The sequence below is a fragment of the Mercenaria mercenaria genome, chromosome 1 (assembly GCF_021730395.1).
Source record: "Mercenaria mercenaria strain notata chromosome 1, MADL_Memer_1, whole genome shotgun sequence".
Taxonomy (NCBI): domain Eukaryota; kingdom Metazoa; phylum Mollusca; class Bivalvia; order Venerida; family Veneridae; genus Mercenaria; species Mercenaria mercenaria.
This window is the reverse complement of record NC_069361.1, coordinates 25,130,990-25,147,573: the sequence shown is the minus strand read 5'-3', so window position 1 is coordinate 25,147,573 and position 16,584 is coordinate 25,130,990. Positions and strand designations below refer to the sequence as shown.

General features: G+C 34.7%; 2 protein-coding genes across 3 annotated transcripts in view; one reads left to right on the top strand and one right to left on the bottom strand.

Annotated features, from left to right (window-relative positions):
* The window catches only part of LOC123543609 (serine/threonine/tyrosine-interacting protein-like), a 33,741-nt gene extending 23,338 nt beyond the window's left edge, over positions 1-10,403 (bottom strand). The window contains exons 1-2 of one of the 2 annotated variants that reach the window (XM_045329682.2): positions 10,245-10,403; positions 1,199-1,231 (exon numbers count right to left, since the gene is read on the bottom strand). In XM_045329682.2, the coding sequence (XP_045185617.2) occupies positions 1,199-1,231; positions 10,245-10,301 (90 nt within the window). In that variant the 5' untranslated portion in view covers positions 10,302-10,403. Of the gene's footprint in view, positions 1-1,198; positions 1,232-1,551; positions 2,617-10,244 lie in introns of those variants that run through there. The other variant, XM_045329686.2, reaches the window with a different exon arrangement.
* LOC123543598 (uncharacterized) overlaps positions 1-14,318 on the top strand; it is a 57,337-nt gene extending 43,019 nt beyond the window's left edge. The window contains exons 3-5 of the mRNA XM_053542513.1: positions 11,445-11,698; positions 11,938-12,062; positions 12,666-14,318. The gene's annotated coding sequence lies outside the window, so the exon portion shown is untranslated. The remainder of the gene's footprint in view (positions 1-11,444; positions 11,699-11,937; positions 12,063-12,665) is intronic.
* The last annotated feature ends 2,266 nt before the right edge of the window (positions 14,319-16,584 follow it).

The following is a 16,584-nucleotide window of genomic DNA, read 5'->3' as shown; positions in this document are numbered from 1 at the left end:
TTACATATTAAAGTAGAAACTAGTCCACATGAACATGTGGTAATAGGTAATAAAACTTCAATCAAATGGAGATGTCTGTATATACTTACAGGACTGAATTTGACTGTTTTGCTTCAAACAAAATCGAGTTTATTATTTTTGCGTGCACTGATTTGTTGCATTTCATACCAAAATAGTGTCTGAATATTTAAGCACTCTGAAGGTCGATTTTGACAGCTTTTACTGGCCCACTTCGGATGACTTTTTTTATGATGAACTCAGCAATATACCATTTTCTTGTTTTGCAAAGAAATTTATAAAGAACCTAAAATTACACGTTTGAAATGTTATGTACGTATGGTTTCAGAATATAAATTTATTGTCAAAAAAACACAAAGTGTCCGGATTTAGGCACTTGACCAGTAATATTCTTACATGATTTCATGACTCTAACTGAAATATTTTTTAAGATAATAATCATGCAACTCAAACTTTTAAGCACAGTAAGTCAAGGATCAGAATTCCAGTCTGGTTATGTGTCAGTCCAAACAGAACACCAGGTGCACAACTTCACATGCTATATAACAATCCCCTAATGTTTTTTTTACTCTAAGCCAATACATCTTGAGATACATGCGACACAATTTTGTATCCCATTCATGCACATTTCAAGGGTCATAACTCTGGTCTGACTCAAAAAAATCCGGAAAAAAATTACAGGACTGGTGCACAACTTTACATCCTGAACAATATTCCTATTATGTTTCATGACCCTAGGTCAAATACTTTTTGAGATATGTGCGGCACAATTTTTATGCTTTTTTATGCATATTTTTTACTTCTAAGTCAAGGGCCATCACGCTGGTCCGACTGAGTGATATCTCTAACAAAATCCCAGATGCACAACTTCACATGTTGAATAATATTCCTGTAATGTTTCATAAATCATAATACTGGGTCAAATGCTTTTTGAGATACATGCAACAAAAACTTAGACCTTCTTTATACATATTTTTGACTATGTCAAGGGCTATTATAACTCTAGTGTGGCTGTATGAGATCTGGTGCACAACTTCCCATGCTGAATAACAACCATGTGAGGTTTAATGTTTTGAGATATGAATGATACAAGTTCAAACGGATAAATGGACAGATGGACAAGCTAGGGAAGCCTTTTTTGTGGTTGGGTGGGGGGCACAAAATAATATTTCATATTTACCTGCATATCACGTCTCATTACATAACTCCAGTCCTATAAATAAAAAAAGTAAAATATTAATCATTCTAACTTCAGTGGATTACGATACCGTAATCGTAGCCACTAGCTGCCTATAATTTAAATCAAAACTGCAGTTTAAAATTAGATGGTTTACAGACTGCATGCAAAAATGAAGTTGATTTGTGATTTTCAGCTAATATGGATGACATAGAATATTTTGAAAATGTGAAAAAATTAAAATGATTAAAACTGTCTGAAATTCTCCTCTTAGTTTAATCTATGCATAAAGTGAAACATATTTCATTTTAAGCGACGGTTTTGAGTTAAACTGCAATTTCAACATACAGTCTAACCTGTACTAAAGGTCACCTCTGATCAGCAGTCACCTCCATTCAGCGGTCACCTCCGTTCAGCAGTCATTTTATGACACCTCCGACTGATTTTCCTCTATTTCATCACTTTATTCAGCGGTCACCTCCCATCCGTGGTCAGCAGCCACCGGAATTGCCTCCCGACCACCGTATTTGACCCCTTTCAGCGGCCATGTTTCTTCCAAAACCAACTTTTAGCCAAGAATCGCCAAGATACCCGATTTTTGAGTAACATGTGATTGCTAAGTTTCGAGTGACTACATCATAATTTTTGATCAATGAAAAGTTAAAATGTTGACACCTACAAAAACATGCCCACTTAGCTGTCATTGAAGAAGTTAATTATTTATTACAAAATGATCGACACAAGTCAAACTGAAAACAAAAGGTGTGATCGTCTTTTTGTTATGATGATCAAATGGCCAGTAATTATCGGCAATTAGCGTGTCACCTCATGTCAATTTTGTTGTTCACAGTTTGATCTCGGTTAAAGATAATACTCAATCTTTAATTAGTATAAAAATATTTGTGATTTTTTTCTTATTTCTTTCATCAAAATACTATTAAATTTTCATGAAACCGCTCGATCTTTTACTGAACGTAACGGCAATCGTAGATTTTAGCATAGAAAGTAAGCGCGGAGAGTAATTTCCCTTTACCTAAATGGCAAAAAAGACAATTTTTGTTGTTTACTATAAACACATGTTGGAGTTGTTGATTGCTAAGAAAACCATTAGTATTGTGAAGGTAAATGCATGCCACTGTATCTGGTAAAATGATAAGAGTAAAATGAAACAAGAGCACCGCCTTGCGGGTGCTGACGCTCATCTGATTTTTTTTTTGTGTAATAGAAATATTGTCCTACCCACGATTTTCTAAGTATAAAATGGGCCATCATTCTTGCAAAAAGCAGGATAGAGTTATGTTTCTTGATGTACAGTGTCCACTTATGATGGTGAAAAACTGTTGCAAGTTTTAAAGCAATAGCTTTGATAGTTTATGAGAAAAGTCAACTTAAACATAATACTCAACCAAGACAATGATTTTCAAAGTCCAAAAGGGGCAATAATTATTGCAAAAAGCAGGATGGAGTTATGTTGCTTGCTATACAGGGTCAGCTTATGATGGTGAACAAGTGTTGCAAGTTTCAAAGCAATAGCTTTGATAGTTTAAGAGAAAAAGTTGACCTAAACATAAAACTTAACCAAGAAATCTGATATTTTCTAAGTCCAAAAGGGGCCATAAATCTTGCAAAAAGCAGGATGGAGTTATGTTTCTTGCTGTACAGGGTCAGCTTATGATGGTGAACAAGTGTTGCAAGTTTTAAAGCAATAGCTTTGATAGTTTAGGATAAAAGCTGACCTAAACATAAAACTTAACCAAGAAAACTGATTTTCTAAGTCCAAAAGGGGCAATAATTCTTGCAAAAAGCAAGATGGAGTTATGTTTCTTGATGTACAGGGTCTGCTTATGATGGTGAACAAGTATTCCAAGTTTTAAAGCAATAGCTTTGATAGTTTAAGAGAAAAGTTGACCTAAACATAAAACTTAACCAAGAAATCTGATATTTTCTAAGTACAAAAGGGGCCATAAATCTTGCAAAAAGCAAGATGGAGTTATGTTTCTTGCTATACAGAGTCAGCTTATGATGGTAAACAAGTATTCCAAGTTTCAAAGCAATAGCTTTGATAGTTTAGGAGAAAAGCTGACCTAAACATAAAACTTAACCAGGCAACGCCGACGCAGACGCCGACGCCGACAACCGCTCAAGTGATGACAATAACTCATCATTTTTTTTCAAAAAATCAGATGAGCTAAAAAGAAATGGGCCTTCAGTTATGACTGAACACTGGTCAGAAGTCTGAAATATATATCATCTACTGGCTGCTCCTCTGATCAGCGGTCACCTGGCTTAAGCAGCCAAATCAGGTTTTTTTTCCCTTCATAATAGGGGCCGTTTATAGGCCCCTTCCCAGGGGCCGTTTATAGGCCCCTTCCCAGGGGCCGTTTATAGGCCCCTTCCCCTCAGAAAATTTCTTTTAAATCATGCAGTTTTCCCCAAAAATTGACTTTACATCAGGTTTTTTATTCCCCTTTGCCCAAATACCAAACTACTTTTTCCCCAAATCACAGGCCTGGGCCCCTTCCCCTCCTGGTAAAAAAACCCCCTGCAAATTGATTGTTTCCCCTGGCTGGCTGCTTAAGACAGGTTAGACTGTATTTCAAACACCAAGTCTGTAAATTTACAGACTGAAAATTTTTTTAAATTTATGGACTGTGACTGTCCGTTTATTTACTGTAAAAACAACGAAATCCTAGACCTGCTAGTGTTCCAATAACCGTACCCACATCCGGTTAATGGCTTGGGTTACTGTTACATATTCAAATGTTTTAAAGGGACACTACTCCAGCATCCTTATGATTATGTTCTTCATACTAGATTCCTTTTACTCCATATATATAATTTGCATGCGTCTACGATTCAAGATCATTCTATTGTTAAGCTTACTTTAATAAACTATTAGTAACATACTTGGTGTTCATCTCTTTATACCAACAAAATATAACAGTTACAGAATTTTGTACTATGAAATTATGATACTTTTTAGAGTAATGTATATAATATAGTCTAATAGATACCAGAAGTGCTCTTCAACACAAACAAACTGATATAGAACAAAGTCCATGATAGAGTGGCAGTCAGTCCAAATAATCAACATTTAATATTCTGATATTTTACACATTTACTTTCAAAGCCTTTTTCGACGTCTAAACAGATACTATGAAAGAAGTGTAGCATAAATTCGATTTCTCAAACATTATGAAGTCGGGAAACTTTGTACCTAGATGAAAAAAAATACCTTTGCTTCAATTCTGCAAGGTTAAAATGATTTACAATCCATTATTATCCTGAATTGTTGCTTCATTTTTTGAGATTGACTGTTTACATTTGCCATGCCATGATCTTCTTTAGAAATTGAAAGTACCAATTAAATTTGATCGGCGGTAGACGAAAAAATATTTCCTGCCAAATATTTCCATGTAATTTTAATTTTCATCATAAATGTATATTTTCGATTTGTATCCTTATAAATTTTAAATGTCTGTTCTGAAAACTGAAAGATTTTTGACATCTGTATGGGATTAGAAAAAAGGTAATACTAAGTTTAAAACAAAAAGGGGTTCAAAGGCTTTCTAATGCTCTAAATTATTGCGCCAGTACATGAATGTATACATTTTACTGTGCTTTCACTTACAACATTATAGAATCAAAGCCTTGAGATGTCTGGTGGTTGCAGGTTTTGCTAGAGTTATTTTCATTTTAAATGCCAATCTATAAATATACATGTATATGAAACAATTTAAATACTAAATGTGCCTCATATCTAAGATAAACTCTGCCTGACCTTACATGAACAGCTGGAAGTCAGTGATGTAACCATGGACTGGAATACCTAATCATTGACAGATCTTATATAATCTAAATGGCCAGTGTGAATGGATAGAGGATGAATAAGAACTGCTTGATCATTGATAATTCATCCGCATTGTTCATGAATGGGACTACTTTGTGTAGCACATGAACAAATTCCTCTGGATGTGATTTGGAATCAAATAAAGATGCTACATGATTGTCAGAAATACATTTAACTTTGGTAGCGTGATAAACCCGCAACCAAAAATATTAGTTGTAAAAAGAATTGTTCATACATTTGCACTAGAAACAAAGTATTAATGCTAAATATATAGAATAAAGGTATTGTCGCACAAGTTTGTAGCAATAGAAAGCCATTGAACCCTTTTCTGTTTTAAACATTGCATTAAAACATAATTATTTTGGACTTCAAAAATTATGCATCATAAAAATCTGAAAAAGGGAAGCAATTCTAACAAAACTGAAAGCAACAAAGTTATTTCTATCTTAATATGCATCATATGTTATGCTAAATAAAAGGACCAAGTTTGAAAGAAATATCTTCATTATTTTTCAAGAAAAATTAGTTTTTATGCCCGATCGGGCAATGTTACCAGCCTGTTAGTAACATATGTATTTAGAAGACAAATTTAAGTTAAATATGTATTTTACACTTATGATAAATTCATTGTACTAAAATTGTTTGTTTATGATGTAACAAGTGGAAGTAATACAAGAGGACCATGATGGTCCTGAATCGCTCACCTCTTCCCACATGACCCAGTTTTGAGTATGACGTCGTTTTTTCTATTATTTGACATGGTGACCTAGTTTTTGAGCTCATGTGACCCAGTTTTGAACTTGACCTAGATATTATCAAGATAAAAATTCTGACCAATTTTCATGAAGATCCATTGAAAAATATGGTCTCTAGAGAGGACACAAGGTTTTTCTGTTATTTGACCTATTGACCTAGTTTTCGAAGGTACGTGACCCTGTTTTAAACTTTATCTAGATATCATTAAGGTGAACATTCTCACTAATTTTCATAAAGATCTCATGAAAAATATGGCCTCTAGAGAGGTCACAAGGTTTTTCTATTTTTATACCTACTGGCCTAGTTTTTGACCGCACATGACCCAGTTTCGAAACTGATCTAGATATCATCAAGGTGAACATTCAGATCCATTGAATAATATGGCCTCTAGAGAGGTCAAAAGATTGTTCTAATTTTAGACCTACTGACCTAGTTTTTGACTGAAGTTGACCCAGTTTCAAACTTGACCTAGATATCATCAAGATGAACATTCAGACCAACTTTCATACAGATCCCATGAAAAGTATGGCCTCTAGAGAGGTCACAAGGTTTTATTATTTGACCTACTGACCTAGTTTTTTAAGGCACGTGACCCAGTTTCAAACTTGACCTAGATATCAAGGTGAACATTCTGACCAATTTTCATGATGATCTTGTGAAATATATGGCCTCTAGAGAGGTCACAAGGTTTTTCTATTTTTAGACCTACTGACCTAGTTTTTGAGGGCACGTGACCCAGTTTCGAACTTGACCTAGATATCATCAAGATGAACATTCTGACCAACTTTCATAAAGTTCCCATAAAAAATGTGACCTCTAGAGTGGTCACAAGCAAAAGTTTACGGACGCACGGACGCACTGACGCACGACGGACACCGCGCGATCACAAAAGCTCACCTTGTCACTTTGTGACAGGTGAGCTAAAAATGCATTGTAGTAGGGGAAATCACTTCCCGTTTTTTGTCTTCACTGGATGTGCAGTGTGCGACATTAACTTTTTAACACCGTCAATGGGGCTACGGACTTCCAATTTTTTGTAGCCCAACAGAATTTTTCATAGCCCCACTAATTTTTCGCTCAAGAATGAACAAGACTTTCATTCTAGTAATATTTCAGCATTCCCATTCAAGCAAAAATCCGCATAATTCACGCATAAAAAGTCACTTGCATGCAAGCTTTAAAATTCCACGGGTACAATGCACGCGTAAAAAATCTGAAAGAAAATACATTGTTCGTCGATAAAAAGCCAAAATTCAAGTAACCAGACATTATTTTTGATCCGTACACGCAAATTATCGCTTTACACACTGTTGACAATTTGCTATACATGTCAAGACGAGTTGAATTTCCATGCCGATAGCATAATTTAAGCTCCGCCTACTCCAGGTACTTGTGAGATTTTCGCAAGAACTGTGACAGCAAATCAAATAATTTGTAAAACCAGACGTGATAGTATTCAGCCAATCAACGACGCAGTTACATCTTTGACACTTTCAGATAATTGTCAACATGTGCAAGTGTAAAAACAACGATTTTGGACGTTTTTTTCAACAAGTTGTTGAATAATTAAGCGGTCAGCTGGCATCCACTACACAATTATTTAGTCTCTATTGTAAAAGAAAGACTCGTAAGCTGCTTGTTTATTAATATTTACAAAATGACTGGTTGCAGACTGACTTTCATCTGGCAATTTTTCATTTTTATTCGAGTCCGATACTGTTCATGCTAAATAAGTATTACCCGCCGAGTTTGTTGCTATAATGTTGCAGCAAGATAAAGCACCAAAAAAATGTAATAAAAACTCGGCGGGTGATACCTATCAGCGTATGCTTGAATTTTTGAAAACGGGTTTTTTTCCTCAGAATTATGGAATAAAGAACAAGAGCTGTCTCCATAGGATGACACATGCCCCCGATGGCACTTTAAATGAATAGTTATGGCCGATGTTAGAGTTTAGGACCTTAGACCTATGGAGCTGGGTCTTGCGCGCGACACGTCGTCTTACTGTGTCACACATTCATGCGTAGTTATTTTAAAATCCATGCATGAATGACAAAGATATGGACCGGACACGCCCATCAATGCACTATCATGAAAAATGACCTTTAACGTCTAAGTGTGACCTTGACCTTTGAGCTATGGACCTGGGTCTTGCACGAGTGACACGTCGTCTTACTGTGGTACACATTCATGCCAAGTTATTTGAAAATCCATCCATCAATGACAAAGATATGGACCGGACACGCCCATTAATGCACTATCCTTTAATGTCTAAGTGTGACCTTGACCTTTGAGCTACGGACCTTGGTCTTCCGCAGGACACGTCGTCTTACTGTGGTACACATTCATGCCAAGTTATTTGAAAATCCATCCATCGATGACAAAGATATGGACCGGACACGAAAAATGCGGACAGACGGACAGACAGACAGACTGACAGACAGACGGTTCAAAAACTATATGCCTCCCTTCGGGGGCATAAAAATTCTTTGCATGGAAAATGATGTATCTAAGAAAATGAATGGTCACATCAATAGTTTTTATCTATATGGTGAGGGTATACTGAGTTAGAAATGATGTTCATACATTTCTATTTTTCAACTAGAAGTCTCTCCACTTTTCTATAAGGAGAAGTGACTTTTAGCTGTATCCCTGTGGTGCATATGTAACACAGGCTGAATAAAAGTGTCAGTTCCCATATACTTCTTTATAATTTTGTTTCAGTTGGAACATTTTTTTCAATTTGTATGGTTTGTACCCAACTTTTTTATCATGTACCCACATTTTCTAAAGTATGTGGGTACATGTACCCACTTTTCAAAAAGTCATTGGGAATACTGTATTTTATTTAATTTCTTTAAATATACTGCTGTAGGATGGTGAATATTGATATATTTCAGAAATTTGTATGAGTTTTTCAGAATTGATTTCGAAATCTGAAACAGTGTTCACAAAATTGTGCAGAAAGTCAAAGACACAGAGTCATGAAACGAGATCTAAACAGCTTTGTAGACAAGAAATAGCTTGGCAGTAGACTGACCAGGGGTCTTGCTAGGCCCATTGTTTTTTTTGGGAGAAGTCAATTCTCCCTCAAACTGATTTAGGGAGAAGTGGGGAGACTTTAGGGAGAAGTTGGAAGACTCCGTTAAGTTTTATATTTCTACCTCGACGCTGTGAATTGATTCAATGACCATTCATTTTCTTAGTTACATCATTTTACCATACACAGTGATTATTGTTTCAATACAAAATTCTGAAAAAAAAAAGTTTTCTGTTCAAGACGGTGCTGAATCTAACAAGCCAATTTTTTTGTTGCTATATCGTGTAATATATGAATGCAGGATGAAAAGGGATTTATTATTAATACCGAGTCACCACTGGTGAGAACAGTTTCTCAAATGTTCAAATAAAACTGAAAGTAAACTGTGTCAAACCTAGAAATACATATTCAAATCAATTCATCCATCAGTCAGTTTTACAAAGTTTATACTTTACATGTCGTTCTTTTACCATGGATACCAAATAATTGTGTCTATAATTCCAATTAATCGCATATGTAATTGACAATTTGTTTAGAAAACGACTCGCACGTGTTGACAATTCAATACTAAGTGTCAAAGACGTAACCGCAGCGCTGATTGGCCTATTACAATTGCCTCTGGTGAAACCGATAATTTGATTTGCTTTCACACTTCTTGGAAAATCTCACAAGTACCTGAAGTAGGCGGAGCTTGAATTATGCTAACAGCGTGTGTGTATGTGTATTCAATGCACATTATGACATGGTGCAAGTTGTCAAAAGATTAGCGAGTGCGCATCCAAAAAAAATTCGGGCGACTTGAATTCGCTTTGAGATTAGATTTGAGCGAAGTTTGAAGCTTCAAAGCAACTATTTTGCTCCCATGTTTGCAATGACCTTTTTGGTAAATTTATTCCTCTGAATTTTTCATAGTCCGACGGGCTAGGGTCTGCCGATTTTCTGTCGCCCAGGCCGATTTTTCGTAGCCATTGGCGATCGGGCTACCGTTAATGTCGCACACTGGATGTGCAACTGAAAAGTAAAGAAATTGCGTGAAATATCAGTCGAATTAATTCAGTACAATGTGTAACACAAAACTGCAGTACGAATAACCTCCTGTGAGCTTTTCACTAATCGTATGGGAGAGCCGTATGAACAGCCTGCTAGGACCCCATAAATTGCCACTTCCTTTGGTGAAATTATAGCCTGACAGACTTCTGGCACGTTTCCTGGTTAGGTTTCCGTATGGGATTTGTTTCAGCTTTAGATCCGTAACAGCATATAAACATTTTTAAGCTAAATTATTTAGGACTAGAGTGGCAGTCAGAAAAATGCCTGTCCGAATATATAGCAACAAATATCTGAAAAATAGTTCTGGCACAGTAAGTCTACCGAAGTAGGTAATCATAACCATTCTTTATTACCGTTGAATCTGTTGTGTTTGGTGGACCACATTGTAATGAGCTGTTGTCAGAATACATGCTGCATGTTTTGGATTTTTTTCGGCGTTTTGGATTTACTTCATTGAAATTTTGAACAGTTCCTTAATTAATCGAGTGCGACTGGTGAGGGTCAGTTAGTCTGTTACACTGATCTGTCTTATCGAATACAGAGTCAGTTACAAGCCGATTTAAAACGTACAGATTTCTGTACGAATACCATAATCCACCGCGCGAATGCTAATCTAAAAATAGCCTGGCTTTCCCAAAGAGAAATGTGTAGCTCAGGTTAAATCTTAGTATTGAATGCATATAGTACATTGTCTTATTAATTCTGAAAGGATTGTTCAATATCACATAACACAAAAAGTTAAACCTACAACCATGAAGGTTTAAACAATACACATTGCAATAAGCGCTTCCAGTCAGCTATATTGTCCATGTTGTAGAATAGGTATAGAAATCTAGATCTACTGGTAACTTACTATAAATCATTCTCTTTGTACGCAGGTATCTAGTATTGATAATAGAATTGTAATTAGGTGTAACTAATTGAAATCTTCTGCTGCAAAACTTCATGAATTAATGACTTTCCATATCCAGTTGTCAAATTACTAATGTATATCCATCATTTATTTTTTCTAACACATTCAACTTTTTGGGTTTAAGGATACTGAATTGTGTGTTACTTTCTTAATTTTTATTTATTTTTTAAAGGAATATCTAATGTTTTTGTAAATTCCATCTAGCAGCCGACAAAAAAAAAGAGATCTAAAATAAAAGAAGAAGAAGAAGAAGAATATTTTATTGACTTAAACTGTACACAGTTTCTCGTCATACATATATACATATTACAATAAACATAGCTTAACAATAAGGTCATAGTTACTGTAAAATAAATCAATAATTAACAGATCTATAGATCTATAATTATACCAGTAGTTTGTTCACAAGTTATATACTGAGCTGTGAGGGTGGTTTTCTTCAAATTATAGCAATAATATTAACACATTTTGTCAATCATGGTACTCTTACTTTTATAACGACTATATCTAACTATTTATCTAGCAAAATGTTACCAAAGTAGATGCTCGATTTCCAGTCTACAGTAGACAGGCTGCTCGAAAAAACAATATATACTGGTTTTCTCATGGCGCGGCTCATATAAAACATTTTTTTTTTCAGAATAAACCCGTAGTAAATTTTACCATATTTGGAACAGTCTACATCGCCAGTCAATACACTATATCGTAAATCGAGTCATTCAATTTGATAACGGTTACATAGTGACACCTCCAAATAAGGAAATCCGATATCACGGTTCATACATATTCGGGCATGCGTAGTCAGTGTGTAAACCAAGCTTGCAACAGCTGAAAAACTGGGACATGTGTTTTGGATATATTAACCTCAAATATCCGGCTGTATAATTGTAACAGGTAAATGATTTGAGTTTAATTCTTTTGACTGATAAATGTAGTATATGTTTACTAGGGTGTTATAAGCTGACATTTGCTTGACATATAAAAAATGCAGTTTTATAAACTGGTCATACCACGTCACGTGTTTCAGTGCTTTCACAATGTTTCTGCCAGATTTAATGAATTGAGGTATCAAATTGTACTTAAATTGCGTATTCTATATCCAGAAATGATAATTTCATGATTCTTTGTTGCAGCATCATTGTTAAAGGTATAACTGACACAGTGGCACGCACGGGGATTGTAGGAATATGTGATATTGCACAGCATCGAAAAACAGCAACAACAACAACAACAAGTCTTGATATGCAGAGAAAATAAGGTACTGCAGTACACATATTTTGTCGTAGTTAGATATGATCAAGTATGCGTATTTACTGATACAAAGTGATTGACTTTTTACTATACTGTACTTGATATAGACATGATCAATGTTTTATATTGACAATAAGTGAACAAATTTTAACTTAAGATCAGCATTCTACAATACAACTAGGCTAGCTCTTAAGCTTCCTATGTAACTCTATAGGTAGTGAATTCACCAAAGTATTTTACATATATACATGTATACAAATATTTTACAAATAGCTCATAAGCCCAATAGGTAGTAGAATCTACCTTAGAAGTTTACAGATATAAAAGTAGTTTAATAAACTAATTTAAATTTGTACAAGATGGAACACAATGCAATATATACAGCTAACCATAATTGTTTAATCTAGCATTTCGCATAGCGAAGGCTTCATACACATACCGACTAAGATTTGTAAGGGTTTTATGGTTTTTTGTTTCCATTAACATATTGAATTTATAAACACTAGGGTGTCTGTAAAAGTATGGTTTGATATAGAGTCTTCTCAATTGGTGATATGCCTCACAGATTAATACAAAATGAAATTCATCTTCAATGTCTATTTTATTACAGATTCTGCAATGGCGCTGTTGTCTGTCGTTTCTATTCTGAGAATATCTGTCAGTTTCAACACGAAGTTTATGAGATGCAAGCCTTAATCGCGCCAAAGCAACACAATATTTGGGAGCTCTGCGTGACGTTTACATCGATATATACACTCAGCCAATCAGCGATTGCTATCTTTCACTAATTTTATACCTGGTGCGTCATAGTTCTTGGGTTGTAACAGTCGTTAATATGTAGTATCTAACACGTGGAAGAGTCTAGAGGGTCAGTCAGCTAACCAACCGACATAATACCAACCAATGAAAAGTATTGTAAAGAAGAACTCGTATGAACTTGATATTTTTTAAGATAATTTCCCTATATGTTTATATTGTCTGCGTTATTCGTCTGCGTTTTAATCCGTGCCCATTTCAACCCAGGACATTTCGGCCCCTCAGAAATATTTTTTTTTATGTTTTGATCCAATATTACTTTGACTTAGTTTCTGAGGACAATTAAGACTTTAAAACACAATTTAGAGTCTTTTTATCAGGTATAATGATTATGAAATCTTTTTTAGGAAATGCTGTTGCTGAGTTAGACCATTTAGTGTTAATAATTTTATACCTGTAAATGATGTAAGAATATATAGTTTGTGTGTGTGTAATTTGTTAGTATTGTACACAAATATTCGTAACTACGGATTTAATCTAAAATATAGTTTATTCAATTAAACAATCAACAGACATTTTTTCACCTGGTTAGCTAGGTGTTCGGGGTTTGAAACATAGCATAGTTACTCCTTTAACACCTCATTAATCAATCAAAGGCACGTGTTAACTCTCGTTAATATTGTTTATTGTGTGGACATTAAAGTCTTAATCTTTCGACATCAAAGTGGTCTCATTAGGACAGTCCGGAAAACGCAGATATATTAATAACTTTACTATTTCATGTGTAACTATCTTCATACCAAAGTATTAATAAAAAAAACGTACATTCTTCGAAATATTGATTTAATGGCATAATGACATTAAATAAAACCGATCCATTGATATCTACGTTGTTTATCAGTTCACGAACTCTACTCTGAACATGTTAAATATATAGTTTCAAGTTTATTGGCATAATCAGCAAAAACAATTTGCCTAATATAGGCCATTTACAAATAATAAGCAAGAAATATGACAAAGACAATCAGCACAGCAATAGATTTCACATAGAAAATATATATGAATAGTTCAGTTTAAGAAACAGTCATAATTCAAGAGTATTTTTAGGAACTTCAAAATATGTTATACATAGTATCTTTAATAGTTATCTTTAAAAGGTATTAATAAATACACCACTTTTCAAATAAACTAACATCTTTTAACCTACTATGAATATCATGGAAAGGGGTCAAAATGTCCAAGGAGTTGGGGTTGAAATGTCTTGGGGTCGAATTGTCTCTGGGGGTTGAAATGTCTTGGGGTCGAAATGTCTTGCTAACCAAAGAAGTATAGATTTATACATTTTTATTTTTACCAGTATAGCTCTTTGCTTAAACTCACCCTGTGCCTGCACAGTTGATAAGTAGAAAATTTTCCAGGTAATAATTTTAATAACAAAAATGTGTTGATATTCATAACGATGATACTAGGCTATTGAAGGATACTAAATATAAGGGATATTACATTAGTTGTTGTGTTTTTTTTTCTTACTGAAAAAAAAGTTGCCCATGAACAGACTCAATCAAACCGAGTCTGCAATTTTCACTGTTTGCCTTGTTCTCGATGCTTCCGAGGGATCTAATTTCCAGATTTTATTGAGTAAAATTAAAATCAATTTTATTCAACGAGTTTAATAAATTCAGTGTGGAAAGACGCAAATGTAACACTCATTTCATCACAAAAGCCTTTCCTGCTGTAACATCAAACTATCTTCTTTCTTTATACCTATTATAGACCAAGTCAATTCAACCAGACGTAAACGCCAAAGCTTCATTACACATAGTATGATACCAAATTAAAGTAATGGCTTCATTCCACTACCACAACGTGAAACGTGTGATAAACTGATATGTATCAACAATCTGTAAATATTTTTCATATAGTGACGGTTGATTATGAACTATAAATCTTTGTTAAGCACTAGGAAGCGTAACTCAAAATGGACGAATTCACAGTTTGATGTGTAATATAAGGTGATATGAACTCCTGGAAATTCACTTAAACCAATATAAGTTCCATCCCAGGTAATCAATTAAACAGGAACGAGATTCTATAAGGAACAAGTTTCTAAATAAGCTTAGCTTTCTACTCAATCCTTGATTTGTGTAAATGTATGTTTGCTGTATATCTGCTGAAAATAAATATTGTTTAAACCAAAAAGTTAATGGCACAGTAACTCGGTCACACATACCTTGTACTATTTTACTGAGCTAGCTGTCTATCTTTTTACCAAGTTTCAAGTTTAGTTTATTTACAAATAATTAATCACGAGCCCCACTTAATGTGGGCAGCATCAGCATATACAATTCTATAATACATACATTCAGTAATATATCTACTGACCCTGCTCGACTCCCCATTCCGGTATGACTAGCAGCCATTGATCAGTGTTAGGAAAAGTTAAAAATGATCGACAAGAGTTGTCAAAAATGATACTCGTAGTTCTAAGTTAAAAGGTGACAACAGCCGACATGCAGGTGAGTTTAAAGGTTTTAAATCTCTTTCAGTTATGTAGAGATTGTGGCAATAGTGCAGGGCCTGCTTAATTGAAGCTATCAAGATCAGGTTTTTTCCTTTTTTTCAGATGAAAAACATGTGTAAAATTTTTATGTTATGATATGCCAGGAAATGTATGGACTTTAATTACAAGAGCATGATTTGCGAAACCTAAAATTATTGCATATGTCAACTTTGATTTGGTCGGATATTAGTTTCTTGGCTATGCCCTGGAGTGTGGAGATATGTTGGGTCTCGCAAGATCTCTTGGGGAGAAAGCCATGCTGACTGGAAGTAAAAATGTTATGGAAGATGAGGTATGAGGTGTTTCATTGTTGGGCAACATATATATAGTGAGTTCTAGAGGCTTGCTGTCAACGGAGATTACAGACACAAGTTTGTTTTCGAAAGCAGTGTTACAGGCGTCCTTCTTGTAGATGGGTGTAATGAAATTTGGTTTCCACTCTATACAAGTTGAAGTGCCAGTACAGGCATGAGATGATTGAGCATATCTTTAGAACGCAAACGTTACTTGTCATAATTTAGGAAACGGGTAAGCTCGTTTGTGAACGTAGCTTAATGGTATTCTTAATATGGATAATCCGTTTTTTGGTCAATTGGTGGGTACTATTTATCCTAGGGAGCTTCAGTTAATTAAAACTAACAATTCGGATACTGATGCTTCATTTTTAGATTTACATCTCTTTATTTATGACAATTTTATACATACCAAAATTTATGACAAGAAGGATGGTTTTAATTTTAGTATTGTAAATTTTCCCCATTTGGATGGGGATGTACCTCAGGCTACATCTTATGGGGTATATATTTCTCAATTAATTCGGTTTGCCAGAGCGTGTAGTCATGTCAAGCATTTCAATGAACGTAATCAATGTATTACAGGTAAACTTCTTCAGCAAGGCTACCGTTATTACAAATTGCGTAAATATTTTGCTAAATTTTATTATCGTAATTCTGATTTAGTTTTAAAATTCAATAGTAATTTAAAGACACTTCTGCGAGAAGGCATTTTTAAACCCGTTTTTATGGGGATGTGGTTTACAAACTTCGTAAGATCTTGGGTCACGGTAATTTTCCAAATGTATTTGGAAAGATTATCAAACGTTTTTTTAAAACAGGTTACGACCCAACTGTTTTGAGACATACCGCATGTTTAGTGTTCAACCCGTTTACAGTTGGACACTACGCTTCCCTCTTTGATTGCGTCTGACGGAAGA